The sequence below is a fragment of the Metarhizium acridum genome, assembly GCF_019434415.1.
Source record: "Metarhizium acridum strain ARSEF 324 chromosome Unknown scaffold_1, whole genome shotgun sequence".
Lineage (NCBI taxonomy): Eukaryota > Fungi > Ascomycota > Sordariomycetes > Hypocreales > Clavicipitaceae > Metarhizium > Metarhizium acridum.
This window is the reverse complement of record NW_027094015.1, coordinates 2,441,197-2,466,106: the sequence shown is the minus strand read 5'-3', so window position 1 is coordinate 2,466,106 and position 24,910 is coordinate 2,441,197. Positions and strand designations below refer to the sequence as shown.

The following is a 24,910-nucleotide window of genomic DNA, read 5'->3' as shown; positions in this document are numbered from 1 at the left end:
CAATTACGATGAACCATATTTTTTTAATTACTACCCTACCCTGGTTCTGGTGACAGCATAACCATTACAAGACAGGTCCTAAATTGTCACCAGCTATTAAAAGTCTCATGTATTGAATTAAAAATCCTGATTAGCTGTCTTGTGATAGATGATAGCCAGAGGACAGTCACCAGAAAACCCCTTGGGGCGCTAAGGTAGGTATCTGACGAAATGCCGCACAGCTTCAACCACAGAGGAACTGCCAGCTGCAAAAAATATTGGCCTCCATCTTGTTCTTTATAGTCCATTACGTCCATCTCTTTATCAACAGCGACATGACGGCTGACTAAACTAACCCGCAGGCCTGATTTGTCGCCATCGAGGTGGAGATGCAGTGGCAGAATATATTTGCCCACCAAAAAGTATACACTAATACGCTGTAGTATATTATAGTATATTATATTATAGAGCGCAATAGCCAGGTATCTGGCCTGGTTAAATAGTACTCTTTGCCTTCTACTGTATTCTATGCATATCTGACTTCAATAAAAGTTCAGGTGAGGCAATATCTGCAGCATCGTGGCTGATAAAACAACGGGTTGTGTTAAGCGGGATCTCGCAGCATTTCCATAAGAGCTACTGCCGAGCCCAGAACTGGAGACAAGTTTGCCACGCGTGCACATGTATATTTTCCTCCCAGCGGAGCGTCGTCTTGGGATAATATTACGTAGCCTCTGCACCGTGTGCTATGGTTCTTGGGATTATGTAAACGGAAATATATGCAAAGAGGATTAGAAAATGATGACATGTATGGTCCATATCGTTGACATCTTACCGTAATTAGCTTGATTGCCTTTGGCCTAAACGGGAAGTCGAGCAATCTGAGCCGATTTATTGTCCGCAAGAATATTCGAATATACTAACCGATATCGCAGTAGCTTCAAAATCCTCACACCACAACCTCCTATTTGAATGACTAGGGCTTCCTCCGTTGACGGGCCTGCAAGCCCAGAACATCTCAACCTCAAAGTTCCAGACAACAACAAGGAAAGGGATCATACAGTCACGTGCATGGATCTACACAAGCATTGTTAGCGGGCACTGTCCATAGCCTAGAGGACTCTCGCAATACAACCTGATTGTTATACCTCAAGCCCTTGTGACCTAGTCGTAGACCTCTCTTTCATGAGGTCTGACAGAAAGCTTGTAAAAAGGGACTTTTATATGAACCTTCAATTGGCCATCGACATCTATAAAAAGCACCTCAGGTCCACAGCTAGATAGGTTGAATACCAAGCACAAGCCCGCTCTTCAATGTTCATAACGACCACTTCCTTCTAGACGAACTAGCTACATCCTTTCAGAGGCTATGTTCTCAGCGGCCCGCCACCTCCGATACCCCTTTTAGGGAGCTTGGATGCTGACTAGACCAGAGGATCTTCCCTCATTTCATTGTCTCAAGCTCTAGAATTCATAGTATTAGCCGCCGCACCGAGTATTTCTCAGAAACGCCTCTTGAGAGAAACCCAAATATATTTATTTCAGTTGGGTAGCAATGAGGACTAGCGACTTCCTTCCCCTAGGAGGTGATTCGTTAGAACGCGACAAAGTAGGAAATTAGTGGGTCAGTAGCGCGCATAGCGAGTTTAGGTACTCCGTAGCACGAATCAATACTCTCTCCTCTTGGCTACGAGTCGCGCGTGGCTCCGACCAGGCGCGTCGCAAACGCTTCCTTTCTCTCTCCTCGGCGTAATCCGCAAGCATCAGCAGCCCTTCCACGCCGGGTCGGTAACGAAAATAATAATAACAACAACATACCCAGTCGCCCTCTTTCGCTCAAGCTTCTGAAACCTACAGGCAACTAGTTGTAAGCTAGTTGCTCACGCGCGATACCATTCCTAGCTGCTTCTTCCACCTCGTCCTCGCACCTCTCCTGTGAACAGAGCCCTCGACATCTCGACTCCTCAGCCCCTACAACCATGAATCCTCACGCCACGCCACGCCCCTTTCCGGGCCGCTCAATAGGACCTAGTTCCCTTCAGCAGCATCAATTCCAGCAGAGCCAGCAAAACCAACAGCCGCAGCCTCAGCAGCAGCAACGGCAACCCCTAGCTCCGCAAGTATCGGCCAACGAAGAATATGCCTCCATATCCGACGAGGATCGCGAACACATTGACGAAGTCGTGAGTTTGCGCCACCAATGCAACTTTGACTCCCCCCTCCCGTTAACCCTTTACTAACAAGTCGTGGGCCGCCAGTTCGATCTGATGGACATGAAGAAGAAAGGCTGGCTAAACTCCTACGAATTCAAACACTCCCTGGCCGCCCTTGGCTTCGACCTAAGCAAACCCGAGTACTTCCGCGAGCTTCAGTCCTACGGCTCCGTCCCACCAGACTGGCATGACCAGCAATCCTGCCCCGTCAACAGATACTACGTATACCTCGACCAATTCCGGTTATGTGCCGCCAAGCTTATTGCCAATCGAGACCCACGCGAGGAAGCAGCCAAGGTGTTTGCCATGTTCGATTACGACCAGGATGGATTTATATCGGTAGAGGACTTGCGGCATCTGGCACAGGAGATCAAAGACGAGCGTACCTTGTCGGACGAGGAGATTCAAAGCATGATTGATCACTTGGATCATGATGGCAAGGGAGGTGTGAGCCTGGATGAGTTCATGCAGATGATGGAGGAGGCTGGGTAGGGGAAAAGGCAGGCGGGATTGCAAACAGTATAGTCAGGTTCAGGCGGCCTTGCAAGCCAGCAGGCTGTCTGGTTCAAGCTCATCGCGGTCGGAAGCTGTTCATCGCCGAGCCGCAATGAGGAGGTCAGTAGGTCGCTCAGAGAACGCCCACGGCTAATATCAACCGCACAATGATTTTTGTGCTGCCGCAGCTCTTCAGCACGGAGACTCCCATGGGCTACTGACTCTCGAATGGTTCAAGCAGCCAAGATTACATACCTGGTCTTACCTGAGCAGCATGACGATGCAGAGTCAAAGCAGCCGCTATGGCAAGGCACCGCCCACCCATTTGGGTACATCACAGGCGACAAGGCGTTGGGGTGTCAAAGGGAAATGTTCACGTCATTAATCATTGGACATTGGAAAAGTAAGGAATCACGTTTGAATCAGATCTAGGAGTTTTGATTGGAAAGAGCGCTCTCTAAATAACCCGTTACAAAATAAAAGTAATTTGGGACCACCCTACCACACCTGTGCAAAGCAAGTCTTGCCCAACTCCCCAACACATACAGCCCAGGTCTGACTTCCAAAATATCCTCCCTAGATGAAGATGAATCAATGGCAGAAACAACAGGTATGAGTTTGGGATTTTGGCTCCAACACTATAAATAAAGCATTCTTCCTTGCCATTGAGAAAAGAGAAAAATTCGTGATTTGACAAAAGGGAAATGGTGGGTAATGTTGTAGATGTTCGGTGGTTTTACAGTGTACTGTAACAACAGCATCCTCCACTCACTGTAACAATTACACCAACAAAGATAACCAGGGGCGGATCAAGGGTTTAGAAAGTAGATCAAATTAGAATTGAATAAGGTCTTGGCCCTGACCCTGTTGCTGCTGCGGCCGAGCACCGAAGGGGTTGTTGCTGCCCTGGCCGTTGGTAGGCTGGCTGCCGTATGTGACGCTTGGCATACCAGTGAACTGTTGACGCATATAAGGATTGCCCGTAGCATCGGCACCAAGTCGCTGAACGCCGGAACCTGCACTGTTGGCAAACATGCCTGGAGCCGTGTGCTGAGCGGGAATGCGAAGCTCTCCAGTGTTGCCATAAGTATCCATACCGTCTCCCGTTGCCAAAAGATTGTTCAGCTTGCTCTGGTAATCGTTCATTTCCTTGTGCGGGGGAGGGTTGAGGGAGTGCTGGGGCTGTTGCTGGGGCTGCTGCTGTTGCTGCATCATTGGCCGGTTGTTGAAAGTTGACAAAGTCTTTTGCTCTGGTAAAGCTCCCAGAGTGGAAATAGGAGTCGAGGTTTGCGGGCGGTTGTTCTGGGCGAAAGGGTTGTTTGAGCCTGTGGGGGTTGGCATCAGGGATGGCTGTTGTTGGGATTTGTTGGTGGCCCACGGATTGTTGCTTCCTGGTTGCGGCGCAGACTCCAAAGGCTGTTGAGAAAGCTGAGGCATTTGCTGGGCATATGGGTTGAAACCAGTCGCCTGCGGCTGGAAGCCAGTCATGTTGTTCTGCTGTTGGCCATAGGGATACAAGCCCATACCAGTGGGTTGCATACCAAAGGCTTGGTTGTAATTTGGCTGGAAACCGGTTGGTTGAGATTGCTGATATCCAGTATATGCATTGTTCATAAACCCGGCAGGTTGGTTCATTACAGCGTTTTGGTCGACAGGGTTGGCAAAGAAATCTACCTGGTTGCCCTGCTGGTAACCCTGGTTGAACCCGGTGTACTGAGGTTGATTCGACGTGGATGGCTGGGGAGGATAGTCATCAAACAGAGAGTTGGCGTTGCTGTCTTCGAGTTCGCGGCGCCTTCTTTCTTCTTCCTCTTGGCTGAGTTTGATAGCTTTGGCCAGATCATTGTCATCGTCATCATTCCTCCTACTCTCGCGCTTTTTCCTGTCTTCCTCTTCTTGAACCTTGCTAGCCTCTATTGCTAGTCTGTATTCTGTGTCATTTTCATCGTTGGTAAAAGCTCGTCTATCGCGAGGTCGATGGGAGGCTGACGGCTCGGCACGCTGCGCTTCATACACCTCCACCCCGTTTACGCGAGATTTCCAGACTCTTCTATTGCTTCGCTCGTCCCTCAGTCGCGCATCGTCTGCAAGTAAAGATGTCAAGTCCTTGGCGGCCACTCGTACTGTTGAACTTGCGTTAGTATACCAGCCGCCCTTGTAGCTGTCGAAGAGATATCCTACCATTCTGGCCGACATCTCGACCCTCTTCATCAATGTACTGAAACTCTCTCAAGGTCTTGATAACATAGTCGTTGTTGCGGGCCCAAGTGACAACCAGCTCGGAGCCCTCATGAAGGCAGTAATCAAGAACTTTTAGTGCTTTAAGAACGTGTCTCCAGTTCTTGCCCCTGTCGTTCAGGCGCCTGTCAATAATGTCCATGATGTCACTTAAGTCGTGCGCCCTGTATATGGCAAGAAGGTCAATCAAAAGGTCTATTGGGTACAAGGTGAACAAAGCTTACCCAGCAAACGTCAACTGAGCAATTTCGCTCATCTGAGTACCAGTTGGGCCCCATGGATCGTTGCTCGTGGCTGTTCAGTATCGAAGAGACTTTCGTTTAGAAAATAGCGCTACTAATATCACGGGCCGTTCCAGGAGGTCGCTCACCTTCTCTGACCTTGACCTGGGTACTGGAATACCCCTTGGTCACATTCTTCACACTTCGCATTACCTTGGACATGATGGGCGATTGCGGGGCTTGAATGCCTCCGTGGACTTAGCCGTGCTTGGAGGAAAGACGGAGGGAAAAAAAAAAGTCGACGGGCCCGGAGAGGTCGCGGCCTTGAAGCTGTCCAAATTCGCCCCTCACAGTTGTCTTTGAAATCGAAAGACAAAGGGCGGAGACGGCGAGACCAGTTCACACCGTGGACTCGGAGGCGAGCGAAGTTGGACCTACTGACTGAGGCGGCGCTGCGAAACAAAGGCGTATGAGCTTCAGGTTTGTCCCTGGTCGCAGAAACGCAGAAACACAGAGACAACCAACACGATAAGCTCTCTAATCGAAAGACTAGAAAGGCAACCTGTCTCGGATGTTTAAACGACGGCAGTTGAAAGGCTCGTCACCAGGAGCCGAGGGCGGTCGTGGGGGTTGCTTGGTTGCCCCCGTCGCAAGTGCAAGCTTGACTGCAAGTGCGTGGAGATGGAGCTCAGGCGGCCGCGCGACTGACAGAACAAGTGATGACGAACAGGCCAATGCCAGCAGGGGTGTGCAAGCTGTGTTGAAGAAGGATCCCAGTCGAGCAATGAGAGCGGGCAGTATGTACAGGGTGAGGTTCTTTCTTGCCAACGCGGCTTGTCGACGGCGAGACAAAGGAGGGAGTTGAATGGTTCGAGGTTTCAAGCGGCTTCCCGGCCTTGGGGAGAGGCGACATGGAACCTCAGAACGTGTCGCAGCACTCAGCCAGTTGAGCGTTCAAGTGGCTCGTCCTGGCCAAGACTGGACGCCAGACTGCTGCGACTGGGGCCGCCATACTTCATCCGTAAGTACGTTCTTGGGTACCGACGACAGGCCGGGTACTTTCGCCCGTACGCTGCGGACTACGTACTCACCGTTGCCGCTACGTGCAACAATGAATGTTCCGACCAGACGCCCTTAATTGTGATAGATGGTCCTCATCCTTGCAGGATGCTCTCAAATTACTGGTACGAGGCTTTTTACTTTCTTTGCACCGAGTAACAGAACTGAATTGCCCTCGCTGGCACGGCTTGCGATTGATCGTCACGACTGTCCGACGAGCACCGCTCGCAACTTGCCAAGGATACCTGACCAGGTAGGTCGTCTCGTTGGCAACTTGGGATTGGCACATGGGCATCACGGTTCACCAGATGTGGCTTCACCGTCAATTGATTCCAACAGTTGTAGGGCCTCAATGCCACAGATTCATCCGCCGCTAATTTAAAAGAAAACCAACCCCAAACATTAGCGCTGTTCATCCTGTAATGTCGAGTCTTCAATGCACTACGTCACAAGCGCTACGCTAATCCGCCCCAGCCACTTCCACTTGTTGACATGTGTTCGCTGAGGTCAACTGGTAGTACTTAGAACTTGTTCTACGAGCGGCAAATCGACGCGTACATACAGACACGTAATAGCAGTCGACGGGTGTCTGACTCGTGATGGCGGCCCAACACCGGACATGCCGCTGCTCACATACCACCAAGAACTCGAAAGTAAAAATTAATGATGGATGGTATTGGCCCCTTCATTTACGCCGGACCGACTGGGTGGGTTGGAAGCTTCACTTCGTCTGTTCTTGCGACGGTCTTTCTAGATTGTGTCCTCCGTAGGACACATAAAAATATTGTTCTCGGATGGCGCGACCCGCTAGTCGACGCTTTTTTATTTCTTAGTCAACACGGTGGCGGCGATACCAACCCTGCACACACACTTACAGGCGGGAAAGGACCACTCCACACATCAAAACGAAAAAGGCAATTGTGGCATCGCTATTATTACCGTGATTCTTGTCTAGATGCAATATAGTTCTGCGTCTATCCTTTATCCAAAGCTCAATGAGCGTTGAGCGTCTCCATCATCACTGCATTGTATCTCCATTGGCCTTATGGTCTAGCTGGGGTATAAGTTTATGACTGCCACTTGCGGAAAGTATCCATGACTGTAGTGAAAACGACGAGCAGAATGCCGCCCCCGGGTCCGAGACGGAGAACCTGATTGTATGTGTCAGCACGTGATGTGCAAGTGACTCTACAAGGGAAAGCGTCTTACCTTTGGTAGGAAACCCTTGTACAGTGCACCAGCGCCTTCTTCCCTGAACACAGTAACGACCGATGACCAAGCCCAATTGTACTTGGGAACCTGTCCAGGGATCTTCGGGGTGTTCTGAATTCGGCTCTTAACGACATCCATGGGCGTGTTCAGAATCGTGCCGACCGTACCACCAATGGAACCAGAGATCAAGTCGTTCGTCATCTGGCCCTGTTTGGTGCTTGCCTTGGGCAGCATCTGTCGGACCTGAAAGATGCAACCAAAGTAACCCGCGTTCCAGAGAATATGTCTCCACATAGTACTCTCCAGACCTTGGTACATGGTCAAGATACCCTCATTCTTGACGGTCTTGACAACGCAGTCAACCATGCCGTTGTACTTTCCAGCAGAGGCCTTGTCTTGAAGACGAATCTTGACAAGCTCGAAGGGGACGACGACAAATGATTCGGTAGCACCGGCAGTAGCACCGGTCAGAACGGACAGAGATTGGTTCATCGTGTTCATGCCGAACATCTTGCGGTAAACCTTGCCCCATTCATCGTTGGCGGCGAACTTTGTAGCACGCTTAGGGGCCTCCATGAGGATTGGAGCCGAGATTCCTCGGTAGAGACGTGAGAAGCTATAAAAATGTCAATGCCGTGACTCTGCGACGTCGGGCTAGAGTCCTCACCCTTCATTCTTGATGATCTTACGGAAGCAGTCCAACATGCCATTATAAGACTCGGCGCCAGTGCCCTTTCCAGTTTGCAGTTGACTGGCAAAGTTAGTCCATGAATCGAGGACACGGTCTTGGGGAGACGGGAACTTCGTACACGCGGGTCTTGACGACATCCAATGGGTACCTGTGACATGTGCGTCAGTGGGTTGTCATGAGAGGTCTATGCCAGAGAACAATCCTTGAGGCAACTCACATTACCAGAATCTTGACAAATTCTATGTTAGAACATGGTATTTCTCGTGTGAACTACATCGCGTAGAAGGCATACCTCCGACACGCCGGCAATGGCGCCTATGGCACTGTTAGCGGGTTCCGATATATCGGAATATTCTGGGCTCGTCATCAGCATGGCATACCTGCGGCGAACTGGTAAATGAAGGGTAGAGGCTTCTCCTGTGACATGATGGGACAATGTAGCGGCTTTTTCGATGATTTTCTGAACAATTGACGGGAAGCCTGCCGAGATGTCACAGGGGCAACTTTGAGCGCAACGTGCGGGAATGCAAGAGCGAAGTCGGTGATGGAGAAGGTAATGTTACAAGCGCACTGGTGGTCTTGTACTCTGCACTCCGCACCAGAGCCTGGTTCCAGCCCGCTCCCGGAATTCCGTTTTGACCAGACCTTTTGCCAGTTCCCTTGATGGCCACTAGCGCCTCTCTACCGGCTGTAAGCGAACCGGTTTCCCCACACGGATTGGCGGCTGCCCGCGGAGCCCTACAACACAGCAATTCAGGGCACGCGATATTGTCATTTACTATTTCAGTACAGGGTAGGGTCATTTATTCCAACTACCGTGTCGTTCTCCAACGGAACAATATATTCCTTCTTAGGAGGCAAAAAGTATTTGACTAGATCAGGCACCCGGTTATCACACTCTATACTGTAATATATTATGGTGTATTAGTATATACTTCCTGGTGGGTAGATATATTCTGCCACGGACTGTAACTCTTGGTCTCTTTGCTGACCAAACTGCCCGGCTCTCACTCTCTGCTTCTGAGTTGCTTAATTACCTACGCCGCGGCATGGGTTAGACGACCATGAATTGACTGTGATAGCGAGCCTATAACTGGTGCTCCATACCAAATGGATAGACGAGAGCAGCAGAAGAAACAATTGGTCATGTACTCGTGGGACCCAGGAACCCGAATCCGGGTAGAATGCATTGTCTCGAGAAGTCAAGTATACCGACTGCCCCCAGTGCACCCGTTTGGCGATACAGTAACAAGTGTACAGTGCGCTCTTGGATGTCTCGTTTTTTAGTCCATCATTACACATCTTACGACACCCCGTGCTCGTTCCGGACATTATTCGTCGCTCGAGTTCCAAGAGAGTCTGTTTGACGCTTGAAATCGGGCAAATAGAAATGTACTAATACACGCATGTGCGAAGCCCTGTGACCACAAGCCGGAAGCAATGGCCGCTATTGGCTGTGCTGAGAAGTGGAAAAAGAGCTCCGGAGTGAAGCCCCAGCTGACTCCAATGTCGAGCAAGGTCCAGGTTGTGCGCCCAGGGCTAGACGCCACTTCAGCACTCCCACATGTCAGCAAGTCCCTGTCCCATCAAACCAGACTGCAAACATGCACTCTCGTGCCTGCGAACCCCGCTGACGCGCACAATTATAGCACCCACAGCACCACATGTGCAGACCAGACACGTCCGTTTTTGGATGCTGAGGCCCTGCAGGAACGAAGCGTCACTCTGCTCTTAACTCCATCCTCTTCCCCCCGTCCTCCGGCATCATCATCACGACATGCTTGGCCTCGCCATCATTGCCTGAGAATTTGCATTTCCATTTACATCTGCATCTGTTTCCCACTGTTCGAACTCTGACCCTAATTTGGCTCGCTTCGCGGAAATACTTTTGATATCCAGATTCCATCTCTCTGTCAAGGTCAGCATTTACACGAATACTGTGACACGTTCGACCCGTCGCATAACGTTCTGCAACGACCAACGCCAACAGACACCGTGGCAACAATTGCCGTTGTCATGCCAACTCTCCGGCGCCTCAAACAACACCTTTAAACAAGCCGTGATCCCCAGAGACTCACAGCGAGGTGTCGTTTCACGCGCTTGGGAGTTACCCCGGCCATCACGGTACTTCGCAGCTGCCCATGAGTCACCTTCTGTGGAAATTTTATTGGGAAAATGATGTCGAAAAGTTTCGGCGTCTGCTGGCCCCCGCCGGCCCCAATACTCATGCAGTAACGAAGAGTCCTGGGATAGGAAATTCTGGAGGTGGACTTTTAGGCGCAAGTCCTGGTGGCCCGTCCTCGTCTCGGGTGACTCCTAAGGCGCGCAAGACTTCGGGATATACATATGGACTTGGAAGATTCAAGGATGGCGGAGCTATGCTTAGTCGTCAAGAGATTAACAGTCGCGATCACGCCGGTCTTACCGTACTCCTCCGCGCGGCCTCGTCTACCCACCCGAACGCCAGAGAATTTGTTCAAGCCCTCCTCGAACACCCCTCCCTCGATCTCTATGCCCAAGATTCCGAGAGTGGCTGGAATGCCCTCCATAGATCTCTTTATGCCGGAAATATCTCTATAGCTCGGATGCTGCTGGCCAAGGAACGAACCGATTTGACAAACCGTACCAATATATCGTCCGCTGCGAAAGTTGGCCAGCTCATAAAGACAAAAGACCACGAGGGCAACAGCCCATTTGATCTTTATAACTCTACCGTCGCTACGCGGTCGTTAAAACAAGATCGGTCTATCAAATCAAATGATGGCTTGGAGGACGAAGACAGTGATGGCGAAACTGCCCAAATGTATGGCCCTTGTTGACATCCTTATCTCATTATATGATCTGACATTTCTGTGCTAGGGTTGCAAATGTTGCCTTGGGTATCGGCCAACCTGTCACGGGCGACGAATTTTACATGTTTGGAAGCAACAAAAATTTATCGCTCGGGGTTGGCGACGAAGATGATCGCCAGTATCCTGAACGCATTGTTCTGGAACGGCCGGATGAGCTCCTACTTGACCTTTACAAGGAGTACTTAGACAGCCAAGATGTGGAATCACTGCCCAGCCAGCCTGATCTGAACGACATTCCTACCTTGGTACGCAACCAGCGTTTGGCTATTCGAGATATTATTATGTCGAAATTTCATACTGCTGTCCTGACTGATGACCCGGTGTCAAACCTCTATATTTGTGGTGTTGGTCGTCGAGGAAGACTGGGGTTGGGCGATGAGAACACTCAGTTCAGGTTCGTGCCTGTACAAGGGCCATTTATTGATCGCAAGATCCGGCAAGTCGCTCTTGGGCAGGATCATTCCATGGCTGTTACAGAAACCGGCGAGCTTTGGACTTGGGGCCTCAATTCGGATTCTCAGCTCGGCTATGCTCTTCCACCAGTGATGAGGTCCGACGAGGAGCCGATGAGCCTTTCACCGCGGCAGGTGTTTGGGCCTTTGAAGAAGGAGATTGTGCAAGGCATCGCTGCATCGGCTATTCATTCCGTAGCCCACACTGGGTCTTCTCTTTACTGCTGGGGTCGCAATCTTGGGCAGCTTGCTCTCATGGATGCTGACTCGAGGTCGTTGGAATTACAACAGACACCGCGCAAAGTTGCAGCATCACTGCTCTCAGCCCCCATTGAGATGGTGTCAGCAATCGACAAGGCCACGACGTGTTTGCTGTCCAACTATACTGTTTGGATTTTTACCAATTACGGCTACAACCTGGTCAAATTCCCTTATCCTGATGTCTTCAGCAACCAGAATCTATCGGCCAGCTCCTACACACATCGTCATGAGGTGGGCCGTCGCAACATCCGGTATATTGCCTCGGGAGGCGAAACGATAGCTGCGATAACAACTTGTGGTGACTTGTTTACCATGCAGCTGAACAGCAAGATGGATACTAACCAGCTTTCCGGGTCTACGACTAATCCCGTCAAGATCAAGAGTGCTGTTACCCAACCTCAGTGCGTATGGGATTCCCGAAAGGACGGCGTGGCATCCGTGAGTGTTGGTGAGCATGGTTCCGTCATCATCTGCACGGAATCGGGCGCGGTCTGGAAACGAGTCAAGCGCGCCAAGGGGAAACTCACGACATTCGCTAGCGCTCTCGATGTGAAGAAGAAGGATTTTAAATTCGAGCGTGTTCCATACATCACCAACTCTGTTGGTGTTCGCAGTTCAACTTATGGCGCTTTTTCGGCTATTCGTAACGACAGCAAAGTCATGTCCACGGACATTAACATCACAAGCCAATCTATATGGGACGATGTGGGCTCCCTCTTTTGCTTGAACGACTTTATAGCTTCAACTTTTGACGCCGATGAGAAGAGTTCTAGGAAGAAGTGGAATGCTGCGATTGCAAGAGAGAAGCCAGGATCTGTACCCCATGAGATTTTGCGCTCAGCAAATATCGAACAAGATCTGCTTCAGTGGATACAGGTAAACTCTTTTCAGTATGATGACCTCAATATGGAGATTCGAACTTCTTCAAACCCGGACCTCCGACTTCCCGTCCATAGCTGGCTGCTGGCGGGGCGAAGTTCATTTCTTCGTGAAGCCTTATCGACATATCTGTCCAATGGTAATGAGGAGACTCTCGCAGATGTAATTACGATCGAGAAAAACAACGGCAGGGCGCTCCTTACGTTTATTGGCATTGACATATACACGCTACTCAACCTTATTGTGTACGCGTATTTAGATGTAGTCATTCCGGTGTGGAAGTACACGAAGGAAGCACCCGCACTCGCGTATCGCTTCCGCCAGGTGCGAACGGAGCTGATGAAGGTTGGAACCAGACTCAACATGCCGAAACTGGAAGCAGCAGCTAGGCTACAAGTCGGTTTGCAGCCGTCCTTGGATGAAAACTTGCGAGAGGCTATTACGGACCCTATTTTCTTCAATGATGCCGACACGATCATTGAGGTGGATGGAGACGAAGTTCTAGCGCACAGCCATCTCATCTGCCAGAGAAGTCCCTTTTTTGAAGGCATGTTTCATGGACGGTCTCAGGGTCATTGGTTAGCTGCTCGTCGTAGCACATCTCTCGAGACAGAGTTAATCCGCGTGGACCTCAAACATATCAGCCCGGAAACCTTTCGCTATGTTATGGAATATTTATACGCAGATGTCGGGGAAGACGTATTTAACAATGTTTGCATGAATACTCTGGATGAATTTTCGGAGCTGGTTCTCGACGTGATGGGCGTGGCTAACGAGCTGATGCTCGACCGCCTGTCGCAAGTTTGCCAAAGCTTGATAGGCAAATTCGTCACAACCCGCAATATCGCCAACCTCCTCAACGAGATCAGCCCTTGCTCAGTCACTGAGTTCAAGGATGTCGGGTTGGAGTATATCTGCCTGCAACTGGAATCTATGCTTGAAAATCATCTCCTAGATGGCCTTGACGAAGATCTTCTGTTAGACCTAGACGAGGCTGTGCGCAACAACCAGTTGGCCAGGCTTCCTTTTGCGCGCAGTGGGCGGGCTGAGCTGCTACTCCACGACCAGTACCCAGATTTGGCTCTCGAAATTGAAGAGGAACGCCGACGTCGGGTCAGGGAGATGGCGTTTAAAATTGCCCAGAAAGATGAAGAAAAGAAACTATCGGCTTCTTATAAAGCACGTGTCGGCAGCCTTGACGAGTCAGTACTGGCAGCCCAGACTCCGGAACGGTCTCACCAAAGATCGAGAGCTGCACAGAATGAACCCTTCAGTCCTCCTTTGCGATCAAAGGATTCCCTTGCAGACCTGATATTCGACATGGATGACGAGGATGGTCCCAAAATCAGCAGTCCGATTTCACCCGCGGTTTTAGCGTCTCCAGATGCCAAGAACGAGTTTAATTTGGATAACATGCCAAAGCTTCCAGAAGCATGGCGAAGTGCGAAGTGGAAGTCGTTGGCGGATGCTGACTCTGGAAACTCACCAAACTTGGATAGGATCTCACCTTCCCAGCTTCCTGGACCTAGCATCGAGCCATTACGCCGAGCTGGCAGCTCTCGCCAACCAACATCCCTGCCAATTAGACCTGCTAATGCTCCGTGGGCGTCACCTATTCTCCCTACATCAAAGCTGGATTTGAAGGACATCATGCAGGAAGCCACTTCCAGATCGGCGCTCACGGCTGGTTTGGCATCGCAGGCTGAGAAGGCAATCTCCTCAAACAAGCCACAAGCACGAATGTCTCAGAAGGAGCGCAAGAGACAACAAGTACAGCGAGCCGAGGCCGAGGCTGCAGCAGAGAAGGAGAAGAATAATTCGGTGCCTTGGCAAGCTGTCCATTCTGCGGCTCGGCCAGCACCATGGAAAACGTCACTTTCGATCCCAAAGACTTCATTAAAAGACGCTATGCAATCAGAAAGTGCACAACGCGGAGTGCCGACGTTGTCCAAAAAACCTCTTGTCGCTGCCGAATCCGATCCTGGATTGTCAAGACGGAGGACAGCCTCTCCGGATACCCGTTTTCCAGGACAGTGCCGAACGACCGGCTCAGCAGCCGCACCCGCAATGCCGAGTGGCCAATCGTCTGAGAAGAATCCGCTTGTGCCACATTCAAAGGCGTACATCAAGCCAGTGGCCAAGGCTGAACCTACCCTAGGAATGAGCATGGCTGACATTATTGGGCAACAACGGCTAGAGCAGCAACGGGTCAAGGAAGCTGTAGCTAAGCGATCACTGCAAGAGATTCAGGAAGAACAAGCCTTCCAGGAGTGGTGGGACCAAGAGAGTCGCCGAACACAGGAAGAGGAAGCCAGGAGGCAAGCCAGGGAGAAGGAGAAGGATCAAGGTGGTGGTAACCGACGAGGACGAAGGGGCAGAGGCGGCAAGCCAAAGTCGAGCGGAATTATGGGCGGAGCTGAGAAGACTGAGGAAGCTTCTACAAAGCGAACAGGTAACATCACAGGTCCTTCAAAGGGCAGGGGAGGTAAAGCTAGGGGAAGCAAACATGGATCTACCGGCATATAACTGGGGTACTTGAGCAGTAGAATACAACGGAGCGTTGGCGTTTCGGGGCCCGGGATCCCCTAGGCAGATTTGAGTTTTTGTTTGAGACCTGCTGTATGCGCCATAGTGTTTTTTCTTCTTCTTCTTCCATGATATACGAAGCTCGAAGCCTGTAAAACACGATTACGTTGAGTTAGTTCTATCTGCAAGGCAGCAATGTCACAAAAGCATGGAATCCAATTCCCCTCAAATGAGAGGTTAGAGCAAAAGATTGGTCAATGCCGAGAATTGAGCTATGTGAAAGACTCTACTGAATATGACTTGCTACGCGTCCTACGGTGTGGTTCACGATTGGAGAATCCCTGCCGTCCCGATCGAGAACGCTGTGTGACGTGCAACACCATTAGGGTATCAGCCAACTACAGCGCACACATTCCACAAGTGTGATTGCAGACAATACAGGGACGGGGGCAATCATTGAGGTTCACAAGAGGGGAATGGGTAATGAGTAGTGATGGCAGCCTTGTATGGGGGGAGTCATCACATTTGGAGCAGATGCAGAGATGCCTGGGGGTATGGCACATACGGAGTATTCTGTAGGCAGCTCTGGACTTGCATACGTGTTAGTCATTGCCGCCGCTTCCTGCACTTGGAGCGAGAGGGGGGAGCAATCAGCTTTTATCCCTGGCTCAGGGCCTTGCAATGGATTTTTTCTCTTGTTTTCATGATTGGCCGGTCAGATGGTTTTGCTTAAGAGGTGAGTGGAGGGTGGTACGGAGTAGCCTGACCTGATATGCAGGCTGATCTGAGGGGAGATGTGGAAATTGTATGTACGGCGAGTACGGAGTACCTTGGCACCAGTTGACGGGGAGTACGTCCAGGTGTGAGGTGAGAGTGGTGGTTGGCGCCACGGCATTCTGGGATCTCGGGGCAGTTTTTGGATGTTGCCATTTGACGGGAGGCGGATTTGGTGAGAGTGGCCGCCGCCGTGTACCAACCACGATGTACGATATGCGAAGGGGACGGCGGATGGATCCACCGTGCAGGTTGGGACGCATTTGCTGTTGCCGGACAGAATGTAGACGATGTTCGAGATGGAGCCCAGGAGCTTTCACTGTCCTTACGGTTCGACGCCAGGGGGCCTGGGTGCTGATTGGCTCGTCTGTTATCATCTGGCGTTGCGGCGCGTTCTGTGCACACCAGGCTCACTCGGATCAGGCGCCGACCACGGAGTCGTCGTCGTCTTGCTTGTTCTTTGTCCTACGGCACGAAGTACTCTGTGCAGAAGTAGGCATCTACAGGAGGGTGCACACTGTTCGTTCGGATGCAAGATAAAAAGGGAGAATGAACGAGATGCTATTACTGGGTGCCATTGCATCGCTGTCGAGTTGGCCGGTGTTTTTGTCCTTTTCTTACTGCTCACTTGTTTGCTGCATGTCGAATGCCTGAATTGGGCCCCCCCAATGGCGAGATACGAAGCTAATCGCACTGGCTAATGACGAAAGCCGTGGCCGTGGGCCCGTCATCTAGATCACGAGGACCCTTGGATTGACTGCTGCCTGTGGCTGGTGACCTTTGTTCCTCGGGGCTGCAAAGTACGGAGTAGCATTGATGCAATGGAGTACATACAACTTGTCTCCTGTCCAAGCGCTGGGCCTGCGACTGCATCTGCGCTCGCATCTGTGCTCCATCTGCTTCCCGGACTGCACCGCACCAGACCAGGGGCACGGGCGCCCCTGTTCCGCACTCGTCGTCGGCCTCCAGATAGCTGCCTTGTCGACCCTGCTGTCGTCTCAAGCTCTGTCTTCCGCGTCGGTGTGTCCAGGACTCGTCTGCATCCAGATGTCGCGCTGTGCCACCCACGGCGAACCCATCTGGCTTGAGTACAAGCTCCGGCGGCTCAGGTATACGTACACCTGCACGGGGTACCAGAGTAGATTCAAGTGTTCCGTCCTCCGTGCTGGAGTACCTTCCTGGTAGGTACCCTGATACACACACGCTCTCCAGACGCTTGACAGAGTTGGAGTCGAGATAACCTAAAACGAGGGACCAGCAAACTCTCTGCCTGCACTCGTGCTGCCGGCACCCAAGTACTTCCTTACCAGACCCTGGCTGGCCCCGTCTAGCCTGTGCTAGGAATGCCTAGGAATGCGCCACTAGGACCAGTTGACTTGATGCTCCATCCTCGGTACTCCCTGGCTCGCCAATCCTCCGTGCTATCTTCTAGTTGCCTTCCAAGCTGCGGATCGCCATCAATCACGGGCCAGTTGACCCAGTGCCAGTTGACCACTGGCGCACCCCCGGCTTGTCAACTGCCTGGTAAAGTTTGTGGGGTGTGGATTGAGCTCCTCGTGCTGGTACTCGTGCTGGCACTCGTGGCTCGCAGCACTCGTGCTTCTTCTGCGTCTGGCACTGGTGCTACGACTATCGCTCGGGTTTCCTCTGCTGCTGGAGTCTGCTTCTTCTTGCACCTCTTTGGCATCGTCTACCCGGACGTCCCTTTCCTCCTCATCTATTCACCGTCATCTGGTCAGCCGGACAGCTCAGAGCCAGCGTCGATATATTCCTATATACAGCCGGCCGTGAGGGCCGTCGTCTCTTACCACTCCCAGTCCCGACGTCTTGCAGCACTACTACTACTCTGTACCCATACAGCCATTGACGATGGAAGAGCGTCATCCCGATGCACCGTCCCATTCCTAATCGATTCTCCGTCCCATCTCCCGCACTGGTGCTCGCCATCTGACCAGCCCTTCCATCTGAAGCCGAGCTGCTCGTAGCTCGAGCTGAATACAATCATGCATCAACAGGCAAGACCGCCGCCGAGGCCGTCTGTGTCACCAGCGTCGTCGCCGCAGATCAACCAAATCAGCCAGACCCGACCCAACACCGCCAGAGATGCCGCGCAGAGCAGTCGCCAACGAGCCGGCTCCAATGTTTCCGGAAGAGATGCCACGGCGTCCCCGACCGTGGAAAGCAACCAGGTCATGGGTCCTCCGGCCGATTCCATCAAGAAACTGGATCAAATCGTCCAGGTATGTGCGGTGCTATGTGCTATGTGCTATACATGCGGCCGTCAAGGCACCATGCCCATGGGGCTCTCCAGCCAGTTCTCAGTCACTGACAATCAGGCCTAGAACTTCTTCAACAAGGCTGCCGTCCTCATTCTTGAGTCGAGAATGAAAGTCAAGCCCACTCGTAATGCAAACGGCCAGAGGAAAACGAATAAATGGGTACGAAATCTTTGTTATTCATTATTGGAACAAAGTCCGGGCCCCCGCTAATTGATTTTTTTTTGTGCCTCAGTTCCAAATAGAGACGGACGAAATAGATGACTTCAGGGATGAACTCAAGACGTGGAAGACATGCGGGAGCTTGGATCACCGCCCGCCGCCGTTGATAATCGAGATATTCCTCGACACTTCGAGTCTCAAAGAGAGTCAGAGCCTTGTCATTCTTGATGACGATGGCAAGCGCTGGGATGTAATGGAACAGCTGAACTCGTCCGAATCATCCAGTGGCAGCTATCACACTGCTCCGACAGCAAGGAATGCAGAAGTCGTATTGGAACGATGGCGTATCGATCTAAAGACGACAGGAACCCTTCTCGCCGACGACTTTGGCCCAACACTGCCCACCATCTACAAAAAAGCTATTGTCTTTTTCCGCTCACTTTTCATCACAACAAAGCTTCTCCCGGCTTGGAAGTTTGCAAGCCAGAGTCCGGCCAAGACATCGCATCCCGCCCTCACTCCTCGATGCCGAATCCGCACCTCAGAACCGGGCAGGTTAGCTACGGGTCTATTGAAGCACCCCATTGATGGTCGACGAGAGCCTGTGACTGAGTATGTGTTTGGCGACCTTGAGGTTCCGGTAGGGCGCCTCAGCACCGCTGTCACCTATCGAAACTACTGTGGCTTTCGGATCGATGATTCCGAGTCATTACTAAGTTCTCGTTTTATGGGGGCCGATGAGAACTTATTCAAGCCCTCAGTCACGCAGAGGGCCGACCGAGCGCATGGCCGAGTCGCTGAGGTTGGTTCGCTACGTGACCATCGCCGTGGAACAGCACTGAGCGATCTTCACCAAACTTATGGAAGCTTGTCAACGTTCCACGGTGACGGCCCATTGGGAACAAGTCCTTTATCAGCACTCAGATCCATCAAAGCTCCTGGCTCGGATACTAGCTCGCCACCGGCGTCCTTACCAACGGGCACTGGGACTGAAGTTGCCCCTAGCTCTATGCCCATCTCAGGCCGCATTTCAACCCCTCGGGCAATGGTCAGCCGACCCGGGGAGAGCTCAAGCAGGAGAACGTCCATATCCTTTCAACCTTTCAAGGCCGGATCTCTCTCCGGATCGCCGGTACCACGACAACTGGAGCCCGATTCTCCTTCGTCAGCACATTCACAGAGTCGCCCCGTGAATTTCCCCATAAGCTCACAACCTCGCAATAGGAGTTCATTGACGGCAGGGATGCCCGCTTCCCTCCGTGGCGGCCCACCCTCGACCTCTGTTGAAACACCGACGGTTGGCTCGCCTAGGCCAGCGTCGACCGGCCGATACAGCAGCAGCTTTACACATAGACGAGGGCGCATGTCCATAGGTCGAGCTGGGGACGACGAACAAAACAGCAGCGGACGACAGAGCCTAGCGTCTTCAGTCGCTCAACCAGGCTCTGGCTTACTGGCGGAAACAGGCGGGACCAGTTCTGGGTCACTACATGTCGAGGAGGATGCCATCTCAGATTTCCTGAAGGCCCTGGATAGCCGGAAAACTCTCAAAAGCTTTGAGCCAACCAAGCGAGGTGAATCGGCGGCGAATCGAACGGTAGCCCAGCTATCCAAGTTCCACTTGATGAGGGATTCGAATAACGCTCTGACAGAGTCCATGACCTCGTCAATGCAAATGCAACGGTCGTCGAGCTCATCAAGCCGACAGTTAACGAGCGTTCCCGGCATGGTTGCTCCAGCCTCCATGTCTGCCTCGTCTTCTCCCGGAAAACCCGTGTCTCCCCATACCCCTCACACACCTGCTATTCCGTCTCGACTGAGTGAGAATTCCATCATTGATTACACTGCCACGGGAAGAATTACTTCGCGAGGGGGGCGGCGGCGGCAGGAGCCTGCTGTGCCAGAACCAAGCAGAGAAAGCACTATTACGCAGGAGGGCACAACTGCTATCGATATACCATTGTCGCCTCGCCTAGGATCATACCAGAGGTGCTCAAGCTCAGCAGCTCAGCAGACTCGTGCAGTGATTGAAGACGACGACACGGAATTGGCATTTGCCGGCGCGCACCGTAGCATTAGCCTCGGGGCTGATGACAGAGAGCCTCCTACTCTGAGTATCTTGCTAGGTCGGCAGTTGCAAATGGAGGACGAGGCGACGAGTGGTGAAGGCATCACTAGTAGCCTACGACCGACTGCCAATGTTCAACCATCAGACGCATCTGCATCCGACGTTATGCAACGTGGGTCTAATGAAGATAATTTGCCTGATGGGTTGATACCTTCGAGCGTTCAATCAGGATCGCCGTTCCCGCGACGTCGGTACGCAGGCATGGGGGCAGCTTCCAAAGCGACACCACCGCAGTCGTCACGGGGGAGCTTCACCGGGTCGCTCAGCCGATTGGCAAGAGCGGATGATGAGTCAGTGGGCGAAGAGCCACTTGTATTTGATCTGTCAGAGATGGACGCGCAAGGCAGACGAAGCCTAGAAGAAGGACGCGGAGGGGCTAACGCAAGCAGCGAACGGGGTGCATTCGAGCCGAGGGGAACGACACGAAGAGGGTGGTAAAAACGGATATTGATCAACTGGATTTCATCCCTTATTTTTGCATCCGCATGAAACAGAAGCATATATTATTGTTGCGTTGGATATGCGCGCAGAAAGAATTGGCATTGGTGAGTCGATTTCATCTGTTAAGAACAGATGCTTTTGGGCGTGGGAACATGTGAGCCGTGGTCTTTTTATTTTGGCGTCTTTGGATTCTGCTAGCATATACATTTATATACATATATCCCCGAATGGCATTCATGTCAGGAAACGGCATTTGAGGAAAGGGGCGATTTGAAAAGACTCAGGACAGAATGGATTACAATTGGAGTTTTCTTGGACAAACAACGTACAGAGGGGAGGGCGTATGGTATACGTGGATGAGTGGAACGATGAGAATGGAAAAGAAAGTGTACAGGGACCAAGACGGCATTTTGGGTCGTGCAGCTTCAAGCATTAGCAATAGCGTGGATGAAGTATTGGATGGACATGAAGAAGTAACATGCGGATGAAGATGCATACCATGGATAAGACGTACGCGACAGAAGCATGTGACGAAGACGAATTAAAAGAGATGGGATACAAAATGGTCTGGTCAAAGGATTCTGTATTTCCATCTTTGTCTGACCCAATCTGACCCAACAACTACCTACCTGGCTATAACGATGCTATACTTGGGCCCGGTGCTTAGATTAGGCGGCGATAATAAGTAAGAGAAGTAGTAATCAAATTGTATTACGGGATCCAAGATGGTGAGGAGTACTTTTGTAGAAATGTCAAGGATAAAGACATGAATGAATATGAGCATGAGCATTGTCCTGGTTTGTTAAGGGTATGCGAACCGGTCGGTCGGAGGCATGTTGGCATCTGGAGGCTCCAGCTGGCGTGCGGGAGCACTTGAGACGGGAGCTGCCAGACCGTTGGCGAGTAAGTGGACGAGCCACTTAGTTGACGTCCCAGCGAGTAAGCAGCTGATTAATGCGTGTGCGCACCAACCAGGACAGGCACTGCAGCTTACTTAAGTAGCTGAGTGACGTCTGGTCTAGCTCAGCGAGAGAGGTGCTGGGGGCGAGTGCTGCAGTATTTGGATGCATGTACCAAGTACCTCGCTCATCCACTATCCACTATCGCAGCGGATATATCAAAATATACTGGCGTCGATTAGTGCACCTCGCCAAGAGGCTGTACACTGCACCCGACACGCCCCGTGCCCCACGGCTCCCGGCCTAATGTCACCAGACACCAGGTATGCCGTCACAGCAGCTCCAGGGTGGACTACTTACTGGTTGGCTTCAATGTTCTCTTCCGGCACCCGCCCGCTTAAATCTCTCCACCACCAGAAAGCAACTCCGACACCTACAGAACCTACCAGACTCGTATAATTCATTCCTCGCTGCTGCTTTACAACTGGTCGTATCCTTATAACAGACACCAGAAAATCAGGGTGCGAGGCGGCGCTGAGCTTCAGCAACCACCAAGCGGACAAGCCGACACCAGCCATTAGCTGCCTCGCAACGTCATCGCCAACCAGCCAACGTCTCCCGCCATGTTTCGAGCACAAGCCGCCGGACCGTTTGATGATGTCGTCGGTAAGCCTCACACGAGGTCTTGCGGGCCTCAAGACTACTATAGCTGACATGCATCTGCTTCGCAACTCACAGCCAGGGCGACCGACGAGAACCTCACGTCCGAGGACTGGGGCGCCATCATCGAGGTGTGCGACAAAGTCGCCAGTGATTCCAACGGGTCCAAGGAGGCCGTCCAGAGCATGATTAAACGGCTTGCACACCGTAACGCGAACGTACAGCTATACACCTTGGAGGTATGGTTTTCTGCACAACCATCACGCAACAGGAGACGACGCCGTCTCGTGGGTCGAGTTCGTAATAACTGACCTCTCCCTGCACCACCCAACAGCTTGCCCACGCCCTATGCCAGAACTGTGGTAAACCCATGCACCGCGAAGTCTCTAGTCGAGCCTTTACCGACGCGCTTCTCAAGCTGGCGAATGACCGAAACACCCATTCCCAGGTCAAGGCCAAGATCCTCGAGAAGATGAAGGAGTGGGCCGATATGTTCAGCAGGGACCCCGAGTTAGGCATCATGAACGATGCCTACCATCGCCTCAAGCAGACCAACCCGACGTTACAAGCCCCCAGTGCGCCGCAGAAGCAGGGCCTCACCGACGCCGACAGACAAAAGGAAGAGGATGAGCTCCAGATGGCTTTGAAACTCAGCTTGCAGGAGGAGGAGCGAAAGAAGGCAACACCACAGGCGGGGCCCAGTACGCAGAGCAGCGGTAGCAGCCAGCAAGAATCCGCGCCGGTTCCGGCAGTCTCTGCTGGCACCACGGCTGCAACCGTAAGCAGGGTGCGAGCCTTGTACGACTTTGTGCCCTCCGAGGCTGGCGAGCTTGAGTTCAAGAAGGGAGATGTGATTGCAGTTCTGGAAAGTGTGTACAAGGATTGGTGGCGAGGCTCTCTCAAGGGAAATACGGGAATCTTCCCACTGAATTATGTGGAAAAATTGACTGACCCTACACCCGATGAACTGCAGAGAGAAGCGCAGATGGAAGCCGAGGTGTTTGCTGAGATCAAAAACGTTGAAAAGCTGCTCACGTTGTTGAGTGCGTCGAATACGGCTCCCCGGGAGGAGGACAACGAGGAGATTTCGGTCAGTTTGCTCTATTTGCACGTGGTTTGGTTGGAACACTATGTTAACCCGAACGCAGAAACTATACCACCAGACTCTGGCTATCCGACCAAAGCTCATCAAGCTCATCGAAAAGTACTCACAGAAGAAGGGTAAGCACTTGTGCTTTTATCTCTTGTCAAGAACGTATAGCTAACAATGAGTCATAGATGACTTTACCCAGCTCAACGAAAAGTTCATCAAGGCTCGAAGAGACTATGAAGCTCTGCTGGAGTCGTCCATGTCTCACCCTCCTCAACACAACTACCAGCAGTACGCCATGCGTCCGGCCGCTCCAGGTCAAGGCTATCCTGGTGGCGGATACCCTCAGGGACAGCCTCCTCAGGATGCCTACTACAACCAAGCACCTCCATCCGGTATGCAACCTCCAGACTCCCTCGACAGTAACAATACCTCCAACTAACGTTCCCAGACCACCCTCACTATCAAGCCAGCTCTCCACCTCCTAGCAGCTTCCAGCCGCAAGGCAATCCGGCTCCCTTCTACGTCGCCGGAGCAGAAGTGCCGTCCCAGGCTCCCGGCGCCCAACCTCCTCAACAGCAGCAGCCTCAGCAATATCCGCCAAGAGATGACACGCCCAGCCTTGGACCATCATCCGGGAAGCAGCCGGCACGCGTCAACCCATCCTCACCTCCTCCGCAGTCCTTCACGCCCTACTCCCCGCAGCCCCCTCAGCAAAACGCCGCTCCTTACTCCCAAATCCCCAGCCAGCAACGACCACAAAGCACGTACGGCGCACAGGAACTCGCCACCTCGGTCTACGACTCCCCCATTGCACCGCACAACCCTAATTCCGCACCCTTCGGGCAACAGCAGTACCATTCCTACAACCCGCCCGAGCAGGCTCCTCCACCAGCACCGACGGGCCAAGCTCCCCCTCCGCCGAACTCCATGTCCCCTGCGCCGTTGCAGCCCGGTGGCGCTGCGTACGATGCTCGTCACGGACTGCCTAGCCAGGCGGCACCAGAGACTCACCCCCCACAGCCGCAGTATAAGCCGTACGTGCCGCCTGGCGATGGACCGTCACCGAATGACTATTATAGGCAGGGGAATCCGTACTAGGTGTCTGTATGGGGAAGAATAAGAGGGCCGGGTGGTGTAGCTAGGTAATGTGATATGATGTTGACTCGGTAATTTCATGTCAGTTTTCTTAAGTACCAAGTGTAGATTGCGGCTGCAATAAACTCGAGTCATCGACAAGTCTATCCAAGGATCAGAGGCTCGGGCTCCCGCCCGCCAATGCCATCCATTCCTTTGTTGAAACCGTGCTTGTCCCGTCTTCCTGTCCTTGGTCAACGTATAGCTCATTCCAAGCCGGCCGTAACTCGGATTCGGATGTATACTAGAAGCCCTGATGCTCTGG

At 52.2% G+C, this 24,910-nt stretch overlaps 6 protein-coding genes across 8 annotated transcripts; 4 read left to right on the top strand and 2 right to left on the bottom strand.

The window, feature by feature from the left end:
* The first annotated feature begins 1,682 nt into the window (after nucleotides 1-1,682).
* CDC31 (Calcium-binding component of the spindle pole body (SPB) half-bridge) lies at nucleotides 1,683-3,180 on the top strand. The gene is made up of 2 exons (XM_007811576.2): nucleotides 1,683-2,162; nucleotides 2,238-3,180. The coding sequence occupies exons 1-2, from the start codon at nucleotides 1,959-1,961 to the stop codon at nucleotides 2,682-2,684; spliced, it is 651 nt and encodes a 216-aa protein (XP_007809767.1). The 5' UTR covers nucleotides 1,683-1,958; the 3' UTR covers nucleotides 2,685-3,180.
* J3458_000713 (uncharacterized protein) lies at nucleotides 2,892-6,039 on the bottom strand. 3 transcript variants are annotated; one of them, XM_007811577.2, is made up of 4 exons: nucleotides 5,296-6,039; nucleotides 5,150-5,219; nucleotides 4,869-5,089; nucleotides 2,892-4,810 (listed from the first exon to the last, which is right to left on the bottom strand). In XM_007811577.2, exons 1-4 carry the CDS (start codon nucleotides 5,366-5,368, stop codon nucleotides 3,522-3,524), a joined length of 1,653 nt encoding a protein of 550 aa, XP_007809768.1. In that variant the 5' UTR covers nucleotides 5,369-6,039; the 3' UTR covers nucleotides 2,892-3,521. The 3 variants fall into 3 exon arrangements, with proteins under 3 accessions (XP_007809768.1, XP_065978175.1, XP_065978174.1); XM_066116293.1 differs by having other exon boundaries at nucleotides 3,101-4,810; nucleotides 5,150-6,039; XM_066116292.1 differs by having other exon boundaries at nucleotides 3,101-4,810; nucleotides 4,869-5,219.
* An 873-nt stretch (nucleotides 6,040-6,912) lies between these two features.
* Nucleotides 6,913-8,724, bottom strand: J3458_000712 (uncharacterized protein). Its single transcript, XM_066116291.1, has 7 exons — nucleotides 8,489-8,724; nucleotides 8,401-8,423; nucleotides 8,326-8,336; nucleotides 8,227-8,256; nucleotides 8,085-8,168; nucleotides 7,415-8,033; nucleotides 6,913-7,356 (listed from the first exon to the last, which is right to left on the bottom strand). Exons 1-7 carry the CDS (start codon nucleotides 8,532-8,534, stop codon nucleotides 7,273-7,275), a joined length of 897 nt encoding a protein of 298 aa, XP_065978173.1. The 5' UTR covers nucleotides 8,535-8,724; the 3' UTR covers nucleotides 6,913-7,272.
* A 1,033-nt stretch (nucleotides 8,725-9,757) lies between these two features.
* J3458_000711 (uncharacterized protein) lies at nucleotides 9,758-16,161 on the top strand. Its single transcript, XM_007811579.2, has 2 exons — nucleotides 9,758-10,911; nucleotides 10,968-16,161. The coding sequence occupies exons 1-2, from the start codon at nucleotides 10,250-10,252 to the stop codon at nucleotides 15,076-15,078; spliced, it is 4,773 nt and encodes a 1,590-aa protein (XP_007809770.2). The 5' UTR covers nucleotides 9,758-10,249; the 3' UTR covers nucleotides 15,079-16,161.
* A 1,167-nt stretch (nucleotides 16,162-17,328) lies between these two features.
* ATG13 (autophagy protein 13) lies at nucleotides 17,329-21,788 on the top strand. The gene is made up of 3 exons (XM_066116290.1): nucleotides 17,329-18,092; nucleotides 18,195-18,290; nucleotides 18,364-21,788. The coding sequence occupies exons 1-3, from the start codon at nucleotides 17,856-17,858 to the stop codon at nucleotides 20,854-20,856; spliced, it is 2,826 nt and encodes a 941-aa protein (XP_065978172.1). The 5' UTR covers nucleotides 17,329-17,855; the 3' UTR covers nucleotides 20,857-21,788.
* A 593-nt stretch (nucleotides 21,789-22,381) lies between these two features.
* On the top strand, nucleotides 22,382-24,609 carry HSE1 (ESCRT-0 subunit protein hse1; the record flags this gene model as incomplete). The annotated part of the gene is made up of 6 exons (XM_007811581.1): nucleotides 22,382-22,424; nucleotides 22,497-22,657; nucleotides 22,753-23,508; nucleotides 23,567-23,639; nucleotides 23,697-23,903; nucleotides 23,960-24,609. 6 exons carry the CDS (start codon nucleotides 22,382-22,384, stop codon nucleotides 24,607-24,609), a joined length of 1,890 nt encoding a protein of 629 aa, XP_007809772.1.
* Between the last annotated feature and the right edge of the window lie 301 nt (nucleotides 24,610-24,910).